The sequence below is a fragment of the Anser cygnoides genome, chromosome 1 (genome assembly GCF_040182565.1).
Source record: "Anser cygnoides isolate HZ-2024a breed goose chromosome 1, Taihu_goose_T2T_genome, whole genome shotgun sequence".
Classification (NCBI taxonomy): Eukaryota; Metazoa; Chordata; class Aves; order Anseriformes; family Anatidae; genus Anser; species Anser cygnoides.
This window is the reverse complement of record NC_089873.1, coordinates 190656914-190670709: the sequence shown is the minus strand read 5'-3', so window position 1 is coordinate 190670709 and position 13796 is coordinate 190656914. Positions and strand designations below refer to the sequence as shown.

General features: G+C 47.5%; 2 protein-coding genes and 2 non-coding genes across 4 annotated transcripts; all 4 read left to right on the top strand.

Annotated features, from left to right (window-relative positions):
• Nucleotides 1-926: 926 nt before the first annotated feature.
• RPL21 (ribosomal protein L21) lies at nt 927-5709 on the top strand. The gene is made up of 6 exons (XM_066989741.1): nt 927-1083; nt 2150-2228; nt 2833-2894; nt 3817-3929; nt 4579-4729; nt 5572-5709. The coding sequence occupies exons 2-6, from the start codon at nt 2162-2164 to the stop codon at nt 5659-5661; spliced, it is 483 nt and encodes a 160-aa protein (XP_066845842.1). The 5' UTR covers nt 927-1083; nt 2150-2161; the 3' UTR covers nt 5662-5709.
• LOC125183859 (small nucleolar RNA SNORD102) lies at nt 3531-3606 on the top strand. The gene has a single exon (XR_007166582.1). It is a non-coding gene; the product is annotated as a small nucleolar RNA SNORD102 (small nucleolar RNA).
• Nucleotides 3989-4122, top strand: LOC125183860 (small nucleolar RNA SNORA27). Its single transcript, XR_007166583.1, has one exon. It is a non-coding gene; the product is annotated as a small nucleolar RNA SNORA27 (small nucleolar RNA).
• Nucleotides 5710-10921: 5212 nt separating the features above from the next.
• Nucleotides 10922-13119, top strand: RASL11A (RAS like family 11 member A). Its single transcript, XM_048072815.2, has 3 exons — nt 10922-11094; nt 11202-11338; nt 11840-13119. Exons 1-3 carry the CDS (start codon nt 10974-10976, stop codon nt 12290-12292), a joined length of 711 nt encoding a protein of 236 aa, XP_047928772.1. The 5' UTR covers nt 10922-10973; the 3' UTR covers nt 12293-13119.
• Nucleotides 13120-13796: the final 677 nt, after the last annotated feature.

Here is a 13796-nt window from a genome sequence, read left to right as displayed (position 1 = left end):
CGTTATCTCTGTGAAAACATCCACCACAAAAATCAGACGTTATAGCATTTAATAACAATAATATGTACATACAAACAAACCTGAGCAGCCTCTTTACTTCTGATGGCTGCTGAATCCTGGTTTGCTTCTCCCACTGGGTCTTCTTACCCAGGACCTCAATTCTGGCACCTGTGACTGACATAGAGTAGCAGAAGGCTCACAGTGCTGGAAACTAAATCAAAACACTTTAATGTCGTGAAACACCTTTTTGACTACTATGCTTCAAATTAACAAAAGTTATTTGTTAATAAGTTATACTTCAAGCTAACAAAAGTGTGAGAAACACTCTGTACCCAATAACATAAGCAGAGGCAAGGATCTCAGTAAAGTAGTAATTTATTCACGATTGCAATGGCGGGCATCCCACAAGCAGGAGTGCACCTACTAGTCCATAACACAGTTTATACACTTTTTTTCTCGAGGACCAGGACCCTCCCATTTCCCCATTGACTGGGTAATCCAGGTTCACCATCTATCCGGTGCTTCACAGACAATACGTGGCTTTCAGTTGCCGGCCTGTTATAAGTCACATTTCTTTTGACTTTTATACTCTTTGAGGTGGTAATGTTTCTTACACAGTGATTTCCGCCTAAGTGCTCTAAGGATTCTGGTTGTCTGCATTTTACCAGGTCGCCTGCTAAACTTTCGTATCACTGCAAGCATACCTCAATACCACATTCCTTCCCTCTAAACAATGTAACTCCGCAAAAACACATTTCTCTTCCCACAAAAATCCTACCCAGGGCGCGCTGACCCCCCCCCCCCACACCCCTCCCCATTTACCCCACAGCACCCCGCACCGCCCTTTCCCTCAGCCCCTCCCGCCCCCATTTCCCTCAGGCCCCCCCCCCCGCCGCCATTTTCCTCCCCCAGGCGGGCGGGCGGCCATTCTCCCGCCTGTCTCTTTCCGCCAGGCGCGCCGCGGGCAGCCCCGCCGAGGCCCCGCAGTTAAGCGCGGCCGCGGCGCCGCCCCTTTCCTTTCGGGCCGCGCCGCCATTTTGTGGGCACGCGGGGTGCCGCGCCGAGCCCCCCATCGTCCCGCAGGTGTCTCCGGGGGGCGGCCGGGGCGCTCCGGTAGCGGGGTGGGGGGCTGTGGGCACGGCCTCGGTGGGGTTGGGGGGTGAGGGGGGGAGTGGAGAGGCTGTGGGCTGCAGGCTGCGGCGTGGGGTGGCGGCTGGAAGGCTGGGCCGCACCGCACCGCACCGGGAGGCTCCAGAGGGAGGGAAAGAAGGAAGGAATAAAAGAGGGAGGGTTTGAGGTAGTTTCCCAGCGTAGGTCTTGTAGCAGGGCCCAGAAGGACGTGGGGTTCGCTAACGTGGCTGGCGGCATGGGGCTGCTGAGTGCGTGGTGAGAAGGGTCGTGGCTGAGGGGCGTCTGTGGTAAGAGGCTCGAGTTCATGTTAAAAAGCATTATTGCAGTCAGAGCAGAAATACCAGACCGTGGTCAGTTACACCACGTGTAATAGTGATACATCTAAGAGTAGTTATCTGATAATTTTGGTAGTAGAGGTCTTGTTTTTTTGGCAAGCTCTGTGAGGAGAGGCTGAATGAACTGGGCTTTGGCACTCAGGGGCAAGAAGCAGTTTTGGGAGACACTTAACAGCAGCTGTTATCAAGAAGATGGGTCCTGGTGCCTAATTAGGGACATGTGACAGGAAAGATGTCTGTCATAAGTCCAAAAGAGAGAAGTTCTAATTAGATACAATGGAAGGTTTTTTTTTTGTCATGAGGTCAGTCAGGCCTCCAAACAGGCTGCACAGGGAGGCTGTTCAGCATCCTGCCTCCGTCCTTGAAGGGTTTCAACACCTGATCAGGCAAAGCCCCGAGTGACTTGGTCCTCTCTCATAGCAGGCATTGCTTTGAGGAGAAAGAAGGTGGAGCTGGTGATTTGCTAACATCCCATGTAACCTCAGTTATCTGATGGCTCTATAGAAATATAGTATTTGTTTACGGTCAGTGTCTAATAACATTGCTTGGTCCTACCCAGCAGTTTGGAAATGGTGTCATTCTGAAGACTTAAAGGATTCCTTTTTCTGAAATTCCTGAAAATATCATTAGTCAATTTTTTTAGTGAACCAGTAGTTCTGAACAGTCTTCATTCATTTTTACAGTAATCAGCCAAAATGACGAACACAAAGGGAAAGAGGAGGGGAACACGTTATATGTTCTCAAGGCCGTTTCGCAAACATGGTAAGTACATCGTATGGTGAGAACAACTGCACTAAGTTACTGTCCTGTTGGATGTCAGCAGTCCCTAGGTAGTGTATGGATACACCAGCTTGCTTCAAAGGATATCTGGCAACTTAGGTCAAAACCCAAAGAAAGATACACAAGTAAACTTGCAAGTCTTACAGGTTATTATTAGTCTTCTGAGTGCTTGACGATGGTAACAATACTATTTCTGTTAACGCTTGAAAGTGAAGAAGATACGTCAAAAGTCATGCTTAGTTAAAATGGATGGTTTGTTGCCTTTTAGTGATGAGAAGTGATAGCAGCTGTATTCACAGTGACATAGTAAATAGTTGGAATGCTTTTTCAGCTTCTGCATTAGGAATGAGATTAAAGCCGTAGTTTTCTTCAGTTTGTTTTTTCTATATTTTGGGGTGTGAAGAGGTAATTACTGCTTTAAAGATGTTTGATTTATGTTTTTTTTTCAAATTAATTTTGAACTTGAGTTTTTAAATCAAATCTTATGAAATGCATGGTCCGCTTCTACTCCCCTTCCTCCCCACCTTTTTTTGTGTGTGTGTGAAATTGTGAGCTTCACAGTGTCCGTATTTGCATCTCTCAACAGGAGTTGTTCCTCTGGCTACCTATATGCGCATCTACAAGAAGGGCGATATAGTTGATATCAAGGTACTTTCTACAATGCAGTATAATTAAAAACAAAACACAAAAAAATGAAGTAGTGTTACCGCTTTCCATTTTTTGTGGTAGTCTTTCTGTTATTCGTGTCGTATGTGTCAACACAAGTAGCGGCTTCTTTTGGAGCAGTAGTGGAACGACAAAGCTGTTGAGCCAATATTAATGCTTCAGTGTCACGTACTTTGTATTTGTGATACATATTAGGCTGTGCTCTGTTACTGTGCGCTCAGCTGAAAAAAGTGAGTGAAATATGCAATATCTAATACTTGGGTTGCTGCATTGTGCCTGCTAGCTCACAGGAACCCCACCTGTCATTCTAGTAGATATTGTTTTGCCTGATTTGCACCTGCTGTTTGGAAGAGCCATAGTTCGTGCTGCATGGCTTATGCAGCATCATTTTCCATTAATCGTTATTTTCTAGGACTTGTCATTTAAAATGAGCCATACTTTCAGCATGAAACTGTATTAAATTTGAATGTTTCACTAAGATTTCCTACTCTGTTGAATCCTTTAATTTCAATTTGAAATGCTGAGTTTTCATAACTCTCAGAGGTTGAAGTGTAATTTTTTTTTTAAAACTCCTGGAGAGCTGTAGCATTCAGGAATTATCACTTCTTGACATTCTGGAGCTTGATGATGATTGTCCCCTGTGATTGCTTGCTAAAAACAAAGTGATCGAATCATTTCACCGACGCTGAAAGCAACAGAATAGTCATAGAAGAATTTGGTAGTCTTCAGATACAAAATGTGTGGCTAGAAATTCTAAGGTATGAACAAAACAGGAGTGTTTTTAAATCAATCTTGAGTAACGTGATATTTGTGCTTTAATTAACTTCTGAATGGAAAGCCCTTGACATTGCTTGAATGTTTTTAAGGTAAAGTTTAGGCTTCTTCTCATTTTACCTCTTAACAGGGTATGGGTACTGTTCAACAAGGTATGCCCCACAAGTGCTACCATGGGAAGACTGGAAGGGTATATAATGTTACGCAGCACGCTGTGGGCGTTATTGTTAACAAGAAGGTTAAGTAAGTAATGAAGTTCTGAGCATCTAAACTTTGTGTTGGGGGAAGTTGATCTGTAATGGCACCCTCCTTTCACTTTGCCAATTAGACATTTTTTTTGTCTTGATTGGTCATTCAAGGTGGGTAAAGTGTATCTCCTTTTAAAACCCAAGCAAATGATGGTCATTTGACTTGGATCCTGTCAGAGGAAACAGTTCTTTATTCTTCTGAGCAGCACTTAATGACATTACCTAATGGGGATTATCAGCTGACTTTCACATTTATATTGAAGGCTTTTTAAAATACTACTTTGCAGCTGTATTCATCTTTTTGTACAATTTAGTCAGAAAAAGATACTACTTTTTTCCAGAAATAAGACTGAAGTACAGTGGTAATAGTTACTTGTCTGTATGCTACAAGGTTAAGGTTAAAATAATTTGTTCTCCTGCAATTTAATGCTAAATTGTCAGCATATTGTTATATATTAATAAGCTTTCAGTTACGTAAATTAACTCTGATTTGCGTCTGCAGCAATGTATTCTGAGTGATTGCCACTTAAAGAAAACTGATCTGTAATTGAGCTTATGGAGTTACTTATGGAAATGCCATAACGCTGGCCTTGAAATGGCCTTTTTGCAAGTGCAGTAGATTAAAACCTGATTTCTTTTCTTAGGGGTAAGATTCTTGCCAAGAGAATTAATGTGCGTATTGAGCATATTAAACATTCCAAGAGCAGAGACAGCTTTCTGCAGCGTGTGAAGGAGAATGAGAAGAAGAAAAAGGAAGCAAAAGAAAAAGGCATTTGGGTTCAACTGAAACGCCAGGTAGTATTTTTATTGTAGTTCATGCATTATTCATTCAGTTGGGGGGGGGGTAAACCACCCAGAACCAAACTAGTTGACTAAAATGTTATTCTCTTCCAAAACAACAAAACGTTATGCTGCAAACTGAACTTATTTGTTAAAAAAAAAAAAGTTAATGAAACTGCTTACAGTACTCTGAAAAATCCAAAATCCAGGTCTGTTGCAGATTGTGTTAGAGGTGTCTGCTACCAGCCTCACTTAGTTTGTGTTCTTTTTGTAGGAGGTTCCTTCTTTTTCTTCATTTAGAGTAGAGTGACAGCATGCAGCGTGTCTGCATCTGAGCTGTAATGCTTCGTGCCTGAACAGCTGTGCACTGTTCCTGGATGAAAACGAAGTCCTTGGCTGTGAACAAAGGGCCAGATGCTTCCTGTTCAGATATCGCTGTAGAGTGTTTCTAATTTGGAGCAGGAGCTTTGGCTGATTTCTAGGAGTGATGTCTTTGGTTTAGTGGAATTCAGCTGCGGCAGTTTCTGTTAAAACCCTTTAAGAAAGAATAACTAGACTTTTAGAGAAAGTAACAGCTGTTTCTTCTAGAACCCCAGGCTACATCACTTCTCGTTAACTTAGATTAGGAAATTGCAGCGGACAAAGCGTAGTTTTCTTCATTCAGCAGTGGAAGACAAGTAAATTTTCTAGCAGATCATTTTTTTTTGCAGCTAATCTTTGAAACAAATTTTAAAGAGACAAGGAAAGATGAAATTGCTGTAATGTTTATATAGCAATGTATTAAGTGTCAAAATTAATTTTGTGTAAGGCTGCTTCTGAGTTTTAGTGTTAAAAGTTCTTTCTTTTTTTGTTTACAGCCTGCTCCACCAAGGGAAGCGCACTTCGTGAGAACTAATGGGAAGGATCCAGAGCTGCTGGAGCCAATTCCCTATGAATTCATGGCATAATGAACATTTAAAAAAGATAAATTAAAGATCTGTTTTTGGACAAGTGTATGCAATTGTGGCTGATTCCTTTAAGTATTTTTTATTGAACAGATTCTTCAGAAAGCTTCTTTTAATTGAAGTTTATTTATCTTGCTTTACGTGATAGTTGGTCATTTAAATCATTGGCAGCTTTTGCTGCTCAGTTCGGTCACTTACATAGACAATAAATTTTAGGGACACTGAAACTTGCTAATGCTCAATGGTAATCATTCTTCTTTAATTACCTAGTGGGGTAATAAGAGAGGACATTGGATATTTCACCGACGAAGTGAAAGTGTATAGCAAGAACTGTACAGTGTCACTTGAAGAAAATGGTTTTTGAAAACAACTTCTTAAAAAAAAGGCTGTGGGGTGGGCTTCTGTTTCACCACTGTAATGTGTAAAGGGATTTTTAGAGCATCCCCAGGCCAATAAAAGCATTCTTAGAAAAAGTAGTTTAGTAACAAAGCTTTTATGTCAAAACAGTGCCTTTGTCACTTGTTCTTTATTTAATTGGCTGGCATAGTTCAGCACTTGAATTTCGTATGTTTGTTGCCTATCTGTTGGATCTAAATGTCTGTCTGGATGTCCTAATGCATTTCTCCCATCCAATTAACTTCAGTAATGCTTCACAAAAACCCGGTGCTAGTTGCCCAGTGTTTGAGCGGAAGAACAGCCAACTGTGTGCTAACCAATGCTATTTTTCAAGTTCTGTTTGAAGCTTGCTGAAGAATCTGCTGAAGGCAACGTGCTTAGCTTTGAAAATGCATGAACTCAAACATAGCTTCGTTATAGTTTTGGATTATCTTTTACTTCCTAAGTCTGATGTAAGGCGCTGCGTAGCTACCTCAAGTAAATGATGTAAAACTAACGTCCACAGGTAGAGAGTAAAATACCAGAGAAGCTAGTGATCTCAAGCACTTCGTAGGTGTCAATTATCAAAAATTACTGAATACTCAATTGTAGGACAACTATTTTTGGGGGGAGTAATAAATGGAGAGTTGAGGTTTGCTTTTCTCTTAATTCTGAGGTGTTTTAAGCAGAAGTTTCAAGCTGCATACAGGCTGCTTAGAAATTAAGGGATTGATGCATGTTTAACCTAACACTTCAGGTGCCTTTCAGGAGGTGGAACAACTCCTACCTCTTAGCAGATTGATAAAGGGCGTTAGTGCTGGGTTTTGACATAGTGTGTTAGGCATGGAGTGCACCACCATCACCCAGAGCAAGGTTGATGAATCTGTCCTAACTTTTACTGATTCATGCACTTGGTTCTTATGATCAAGTGCGGTGTTCTTGGAGCAGGCAGAAGTGTATACTAACCTTAGACCTTTATCAGCTTATTTGGCTTGTGAACTTCAACAGCAATTTAAAATAAATATTTGTCTAGCAGGATAAGCATTTTCCATCAGGCTTCGCATCTGAAGGAGTTAAGTGGGAGGCTTTTGTGGGTGTGATCTTTGGTGCTGACATTTTCATCAGTTTTCATCCATTTCTCCTCTGATGCATGCTTGTCGAAGTTACCTTGCTTCTGTATTTGTTTTGTGCTTCCCTGTCAAGATTGAAGTGGATGAACTAGCACCACGATGAAAAGTTTAACAAGCACAAATTAGGTGGTGGCTAGCTTTCAACTTCGGGAACTTCTTCAGCAATTAGGGGTAATAGGAACAGGCAGTATGCAGAGGTCTTGTTTAAGAGCTGTGCTTCTGGAGACCCTGTGGATTACAAGTTTTCCACTTAGCCTCTGTATTTCCAAGGTCACTCTGCAGGTGGTAAATGCTCATAAGTGCGTATTTGGAATCTGCGTGGGCTGGGATGGGAGGGAGGGGATGCTTTCCTCGGCCTGGGTTCCCAGAACTGACTGAAAACGAGGTTGGGTTTGTGTAGCAAGAGTCTTTTTAGGTTTCTTCCAGTGTTTGGCAGAAGGACAAACTGACAAAGGTTTAGCCTGACTCGGGTTTATAGGGACTGCCTTTCAGCTGCTGTGAGTGGAGTGGTGGTTTTCCTGATGATCTCAGGTTTGGAGAAGCACAGCTTTGGGTACTCACAGACCTCAGGATCTGCTGTAGAAGTTTGCTTTGCATGTGTTTAGCTGTCCTGTTTTTGCACAGTCCTGACAAAAGAGGGAGATCTGCGGATTGAGCAGCTGTTGAAGAAGTGGCTGTCGTGAAACTAGCTCCTAAACTGAAGTGCCTCCTTGATAGAAGAAAATAAGTTTAGGTGTGTACATAAGTTGCAAACTGCTGGGGAGGGGACTGATCTCTGATTTCAGCGTCCCTCTCTGGGTGGGTGAGGCATATTTGTTCATGTTTGGAGTTGCAAGTTCTCCCCTTCAACTTACTCTTGATGGGATGTTACACATCAGACCTGTGAGTTGTAGCTGATGGTCACATTGCCCCTGTACAGCATGTAGAGAGTGAAGTGCTTGTGGGTTAGCCCAAGCCGTTGCACTTCCACGCAGTGCTTGGTCTCCATTCAGGAGCCTAATTCAGAGGTGAGGGCTGAGCTGTCTCCTGTGTCCCAGGTGGGTGCTGTGTCGGGGTGGCCCAGCTGGCCCAGAGCATGCCAAGAGCTGCGTGGCTACACCTGCCAGCAAAAGTGATCCTCGCTGTCCCATGTGTCCCTGCAGAGACCACGCGGTGCAGTGGTTCCCATAATTTTTGCTGTGGGAAGAAAGGACACGACTAAACTGGGCTTCTTGTTTGTATGGGCAGTACCTCACGGTTCAGGAGTGCTCTTAGGGTCTCCCACAGCGCAGGGGACATCGTACTGCTGCAAACTTCCCCTTTTATGGGAGCGTTGTACCAGCAACCCCACAATATTTGGCGTGTTGCATTTTGTGGCCGTCCATCTACCTCAGTGGATGCAGTACCTAGACGTATATAAGGATCAAGTTGTAGCCTCTGGGATTTCCATACCAGAACCAGCGTGGAGTCTATACCATTGGTGAAGACTTGCAGAGGAGCACTGCTGCTTGTTTCTTGGTGGAGAAAGGAGCTCCAGAGGCCCTCACAATGCCCTCCCTGCTGTAGCTGCCCAAGTAAGCCCCCTACGTCTCCCAGGGTACCGAGTGCTCCCAGAGCCTAGAACAGGGATGTGGGTCAGGCAGCACCGGGGTGTCCTGCATGATTGGGATTTCAAGTGGGACTGGCATCAAAGGCCTTACAGGGACCATATTGCTGGGGCATGGAGTATCTGTGTGGGGTGGGTGGAAGTACAGAGTGGTGCTTCCACCTGGGAGCTGCAGCTGAGGGATGAGGAGCTCCTTGGAGCAGATTTGAACCCATAGATCCTGGGGAGCACTTGGCCCACAGAACAAGGGCTCTCATAAAGAACCCGAGCCCCAACTGCTTCACCGAGCGATGTGCTCACGTTGCTCCCTGAAACGAGTTCCTTGATGGTGGTCCCTGCTTGGGTTCGTGCAAATGACCGTCACCGCTCAACCTTTGGGGGTGCCTGGCATCGGGAAGGCAGCGTGAGCCCCACAGCTGCCCAGGGACGAGGAGCTGGGTGTTTGGGGGTGGCATTCAGTGCTCCCTGCTTTCACAGCTCCCAGCGCCTGGCAGTCATCTGCCTGGAACGGGCTCGTTTTAACGCCGCTCTTTCAAGGGCACGCTGAATGTAGTCTGATAGCTCTTTTATAAAGAAACGTTTAAAAATAGCCCCTGTTTGTGTACAAGGCCAGAGACAAGCGGCGCATGACAATGGGAGCGGATGACAATAGCGTGAACCTTTGGAAACCAAAAGCTTTTAGCGATGGAAGAAAATCTTGTTTACAAAAGGAAAACTGGCATGACAGGGAGTGTTGGTGCAGAGATTTTAGAGGCAATCACTTTCTGAGGGGAAAAATTGCCTCAATGTTCCTGTAGGGGCTCTTGGGCACCAAAGTAACACAAATAATACACAGCACTTCCTCCACAGCCTTAACTGAGGGTGTCAACTGCTGTGAATCATGTGTGACCAGCTAAAGAGCCATGTGGCTTCTTTATCGGGTAGAAAAACTCTGGGATTGATGGGACACAAGGGGAGAACTCAGATGGGGCACACTTTGGGGGGTGGTGGGTCCCTGCCCGCTGTGGGGCTGTGCCCCTGGGAAGTGGGTGCTGTTCTGCCCATCCTTGTGGTCCCTGGTGCCAGGGTTACTTACCCTGGGGACACTTTTGCTGTGGTAGAGCAGAGCTGGTGATGTTCTAGTGCCCTCATCCTGACTTTTCATGTCACCGGAGGTTTCCCAAGAAGTGCTGAGCAGGCGTGGTTTTTACCTGGACTTGGGGAGAAAGCAGGAGGGAGGGCAAGAGAAAGTAAAGAAAAACGTGACCTGTTGTCATCCCATGGAGCTGAGAGCTGTGCTCCACTGGAAAGGGATTGGACTAGGTGATCTTTCAAGGTCCCTTCCAATCCTTAACATTCTGTGTGATTCTGTGGAAGGGGATGGAGAGTCTCAGTGCCCAGTGTGCAAAGGGTGCCTGTGAACGACGGGGAGCCTACAGCATCTCCCTTGGCACCAGCCTGCTCCCTGGCTGGCACCTCCATGTTGTTTCCTGCTTCCTTGTGCTATCTCCCAGATAATAATAAAACCAAAGCATCCCCTAAATGAATTATTTCACTTGTAAACACTCACATGCTGGAGAAGCAGCACACCGCACAGGCGATTTTGCAGGAGCCAAGGCAACGGTTTGCACAGAGATGGGAGCGTGCACCCAGCTGTTAGCAGGCTTGAGGCTAATTTACCTGCTGGGCTGTGCGATCCTTTCCCTTTTCAAGTTGCCTCCACTCCGAAAAAGCGAAGGGCTTAATCCACACCCTGGGAGCTGATAGAGCGCTTCGGTTTCGGGGCTGGCCGGGGCTTGACCTGCAAGCTGGGCTTTCTACACCAACTGTAGAGGGATGTATCCAGCTGCAGACCTGAGATCCAGCCCCAAATCATTTCCCTTCTTTTATGTATGCAGCTACGGACCTGAGATCCAATCCCAAATCATTCCCCTTCTTTCCCGTCTCCATCCCCGGCTGCGGGGACGACACATCCCGCGGGGTGAAGGTGCACCCCAAACCTAACCACAACCCCCAAAACCTTCCCGGGCCAGTGCCGTGGGGTCCCACAGCTTGACCCAGAGCAGCGGGGGCCTTTGGGGAAGGAGGCGATGGAAGGATGGGGAAGGCGGGGAGAGGCGCCCGGGGGCCGGGCGCTGCAGCCGGGGCGGTGCCGCGCACGGAGCCGCCGCCGGAGCCTTTAAAAGGCGGCGGCTGAGGCCGAGCCGAGCCGGGCTGAGCCGAGCCGAGCCCAGCCGAGCCCCTCCATGCGCCTGCCGAGCATGTCGCAGCCCTTCCTGCTGGCGCCCATCGCCGAGTGCGCCCCGGGGCCGCCGGGCGGCGAGGTGCGGCTGGCCGTGCTGGGCGCCCGCGGCGTCGGCAAGAGCGGTGAGTGCGGGGCTGCTCCGCTCCGGGATGTCCCCGCCTGTCCCCTCCCTGTCCCCCCTTGTCGCCTTCTGTCCCTCCGTCCGTCCTAACGAGCCCCTCTCTTCCAGCTCTCATCGTGCGCTTCCTGACCAAGCGCTTCATCGGGGACTACGAGCCCAACACCGGCAGCCTCTACTCCCGCCTGGTGCGCCTGGATGGGGAGCACGTCGCCGTGCAGATCCAGGACACGCCGGGATGCCTCCAGGTACGGCCCCGCCGCCCCCCGCCCCAAAGCCCTGGGAACCGGGGGGGCAAAAATCTCGGCGGCTCGCTCCGGAGCCGCCCCAAATCCTGGCGGCAGCGGGCAGCGAAACGGGAGGCAGGTTTCGCTTCAGAATAAGGTTTGGGTCAAAAACCGTGAATTCTGCGGGGGCATGAGCTCGTGATTCTGGTAGGTTTAGCTTTCAGCCGTTTTTCCTAAGAAATAAAAAGCCCTGGGCTCTGCCTCGCCGCCTGGAGCTGGGCACGCTGCCGTCCAGCTGAGCATGGGATGCCCCGGGTTGTGCCTCGCTTCCTTAAATTAGATCGGTTCTCTGCCGCTTGAGGGCTCAGCTTTTGAGCCTGTGTTTCCTAAAAGGGAATCAGCCAGGCTCGGTCCCCTAGGACAGAGCTCAGACCTCTCTGGACCCGTCTAACGGTGCTGCCCGTGGCACAGGCGTCGTGCTGTCACAGCCCCATGTCAAGCTCTGGCTCTGTCGTGCCGCAGGTGCAGGGGGACCGCGTGCAGGTGCTGGACTCACTGTCGAGGTGCGTGAAGTGGGCAGAGGGCTTCCTCGTGGTCTACTCGATCACGGACTACGGCAGCTACCAGGCAGTCCGACCCCTCCATCAGCACATCCGCCAGCTCCACCCGGACGCCAGGACTCCCATCATCGTGGTGGGGAACAAAGCCGACCTCCTCCACGCCAGGCAAGTGCAGGCCAAAGAGGGACTGCAGCTGGCCAACGACCTGGGCAGCCTGTTTTTAGAGATCTCCACGAGCGAGAACTCCCAGGGTGTCTGCGACGTGTTCCAGTACCTCTGCAAGGAGGTCAGCAAGCTGCAGCACGCCGGCGGCGTGGACAGGCGGCGGGCATCCATCATCCCTCGGCCCCGATCCCCCAACATGCAGGATCTAAAGAGACGTTTCAAACAGGCTTTGTCTTCCAAAGTCAAGTAAAGCCTCCAGGGCGACCCAATAGACTCTTTATTTTTGTAAGCTAGTTAACAAATAAAAAAAAAAATCTTTATTTTTGTACTAATGCCAAAAAAAATGGAAGTAAGTATGTCGAAGCTTGCAGTTTCCTTGTTGTTCCCTTTTGTTTGGTCTTGTAGGGTTATTTTTCAAAAAAAAATAATAATAATGCTGCATAGCAACTGAATAGATGTGGTTGGAGAAAGGGCTTTTTGCCAGGAGGTTTTGATTCTTTTTTGTTTGTTTGTTTTTTCTGTTTTGGGCTGGGATTTGCTGTTTTATTCTGCTGAAATGACTTTTTTTTGGGCCTCAGTTTCCTGCTTGTAAAATGGTGATGATGATGATGATGTAACCTGCCTTTATAAAATGCTTGGAAAGCCCTTGTTGGAAAGCTTTATATGGAAGGGAAAAAAAAAAAAAAAACAGCCTTATTAAACATGAAAAGAGAGACCTGCCTGTAAGAGTACTGCTTATATCTTTCCTCCTTCAGTGACTGCTGCTTTGCTTGCACCTGTCCCCACCCGAATGCTGACGAGCTGTTAGCAATGAGCTCTGATTTCTGACCCGCTGCTTTAGAGGTCTGTCCCACGGAGCCCTTAACGGGGAGGGCTGAGCCTCTGCTGCACATCACCGTGGGACAAAGTGCTGAGCAATCCGCGGCTGGGATGTGTGTGGGATTGCTGCTGCTTTCTCAGGAGCCGTGTGATAGGAGGGACTGATGCGTAGGTTCCTTTAGAGAAAATAGCTACGTTTATGAGGAATCGCATCTCCATCTTCCCCAGGGCAATTCTGTAGCCAGTTGGAAACGGGTCAGGCTTTTTCCTCCCGTTTTACGTCAGCTCTCCCACCCTACCAGAGCGTTGTTTTATTTATTTATTTATTTATTTATTTTTTATTAACGTTTGCCGGCTGTCTAAGCACAGAACGTGGGTTTTGCACTTCAGATCTGCCTCTGAAGTGCGTGCGTTGTGCTGGTAAAAATAAAGCTCTGCTCCACGCTGAGCAGAAAACGTGGAAGTGTTTCACTCGCTGCTGTCCCTGTTCCAACCTAACTCCGCTACGGGGGCCATGTGCACGATATGAATGCAGGTGTAAGGTCTGTACTTCTGCTCTTTAAGGGCCCTGCGGTGCCTAACAAGGGGAACAGGAGGGCTGGAGGGACACAGCCCAACACCTACACGGGCAGACCCAAAGCAGGGCTGCAAATTAGGCTCTAACCTCTTGAGTTAATTACTGGAAGTGCCAAAGCACGCTGACCGCCTGGACAAGGGACGTTAGTGGTTGAAATACATTGAAAATATTTCTTCAGCCTGAGAAGTGCTCTGCCAGGTCCACGACTCTGTCCTGGGGGCTTGAGGGGAGTGGGGGCATGCAGTTAACGGGGACAGATACCTTCATAGTGAGCTCGAAGTCACTGCACGGGACACACATTTGAAGGGGAATTTAAAAAATAACAACTGGGGTACCTAGGCAGCATTTCACTGTCCTG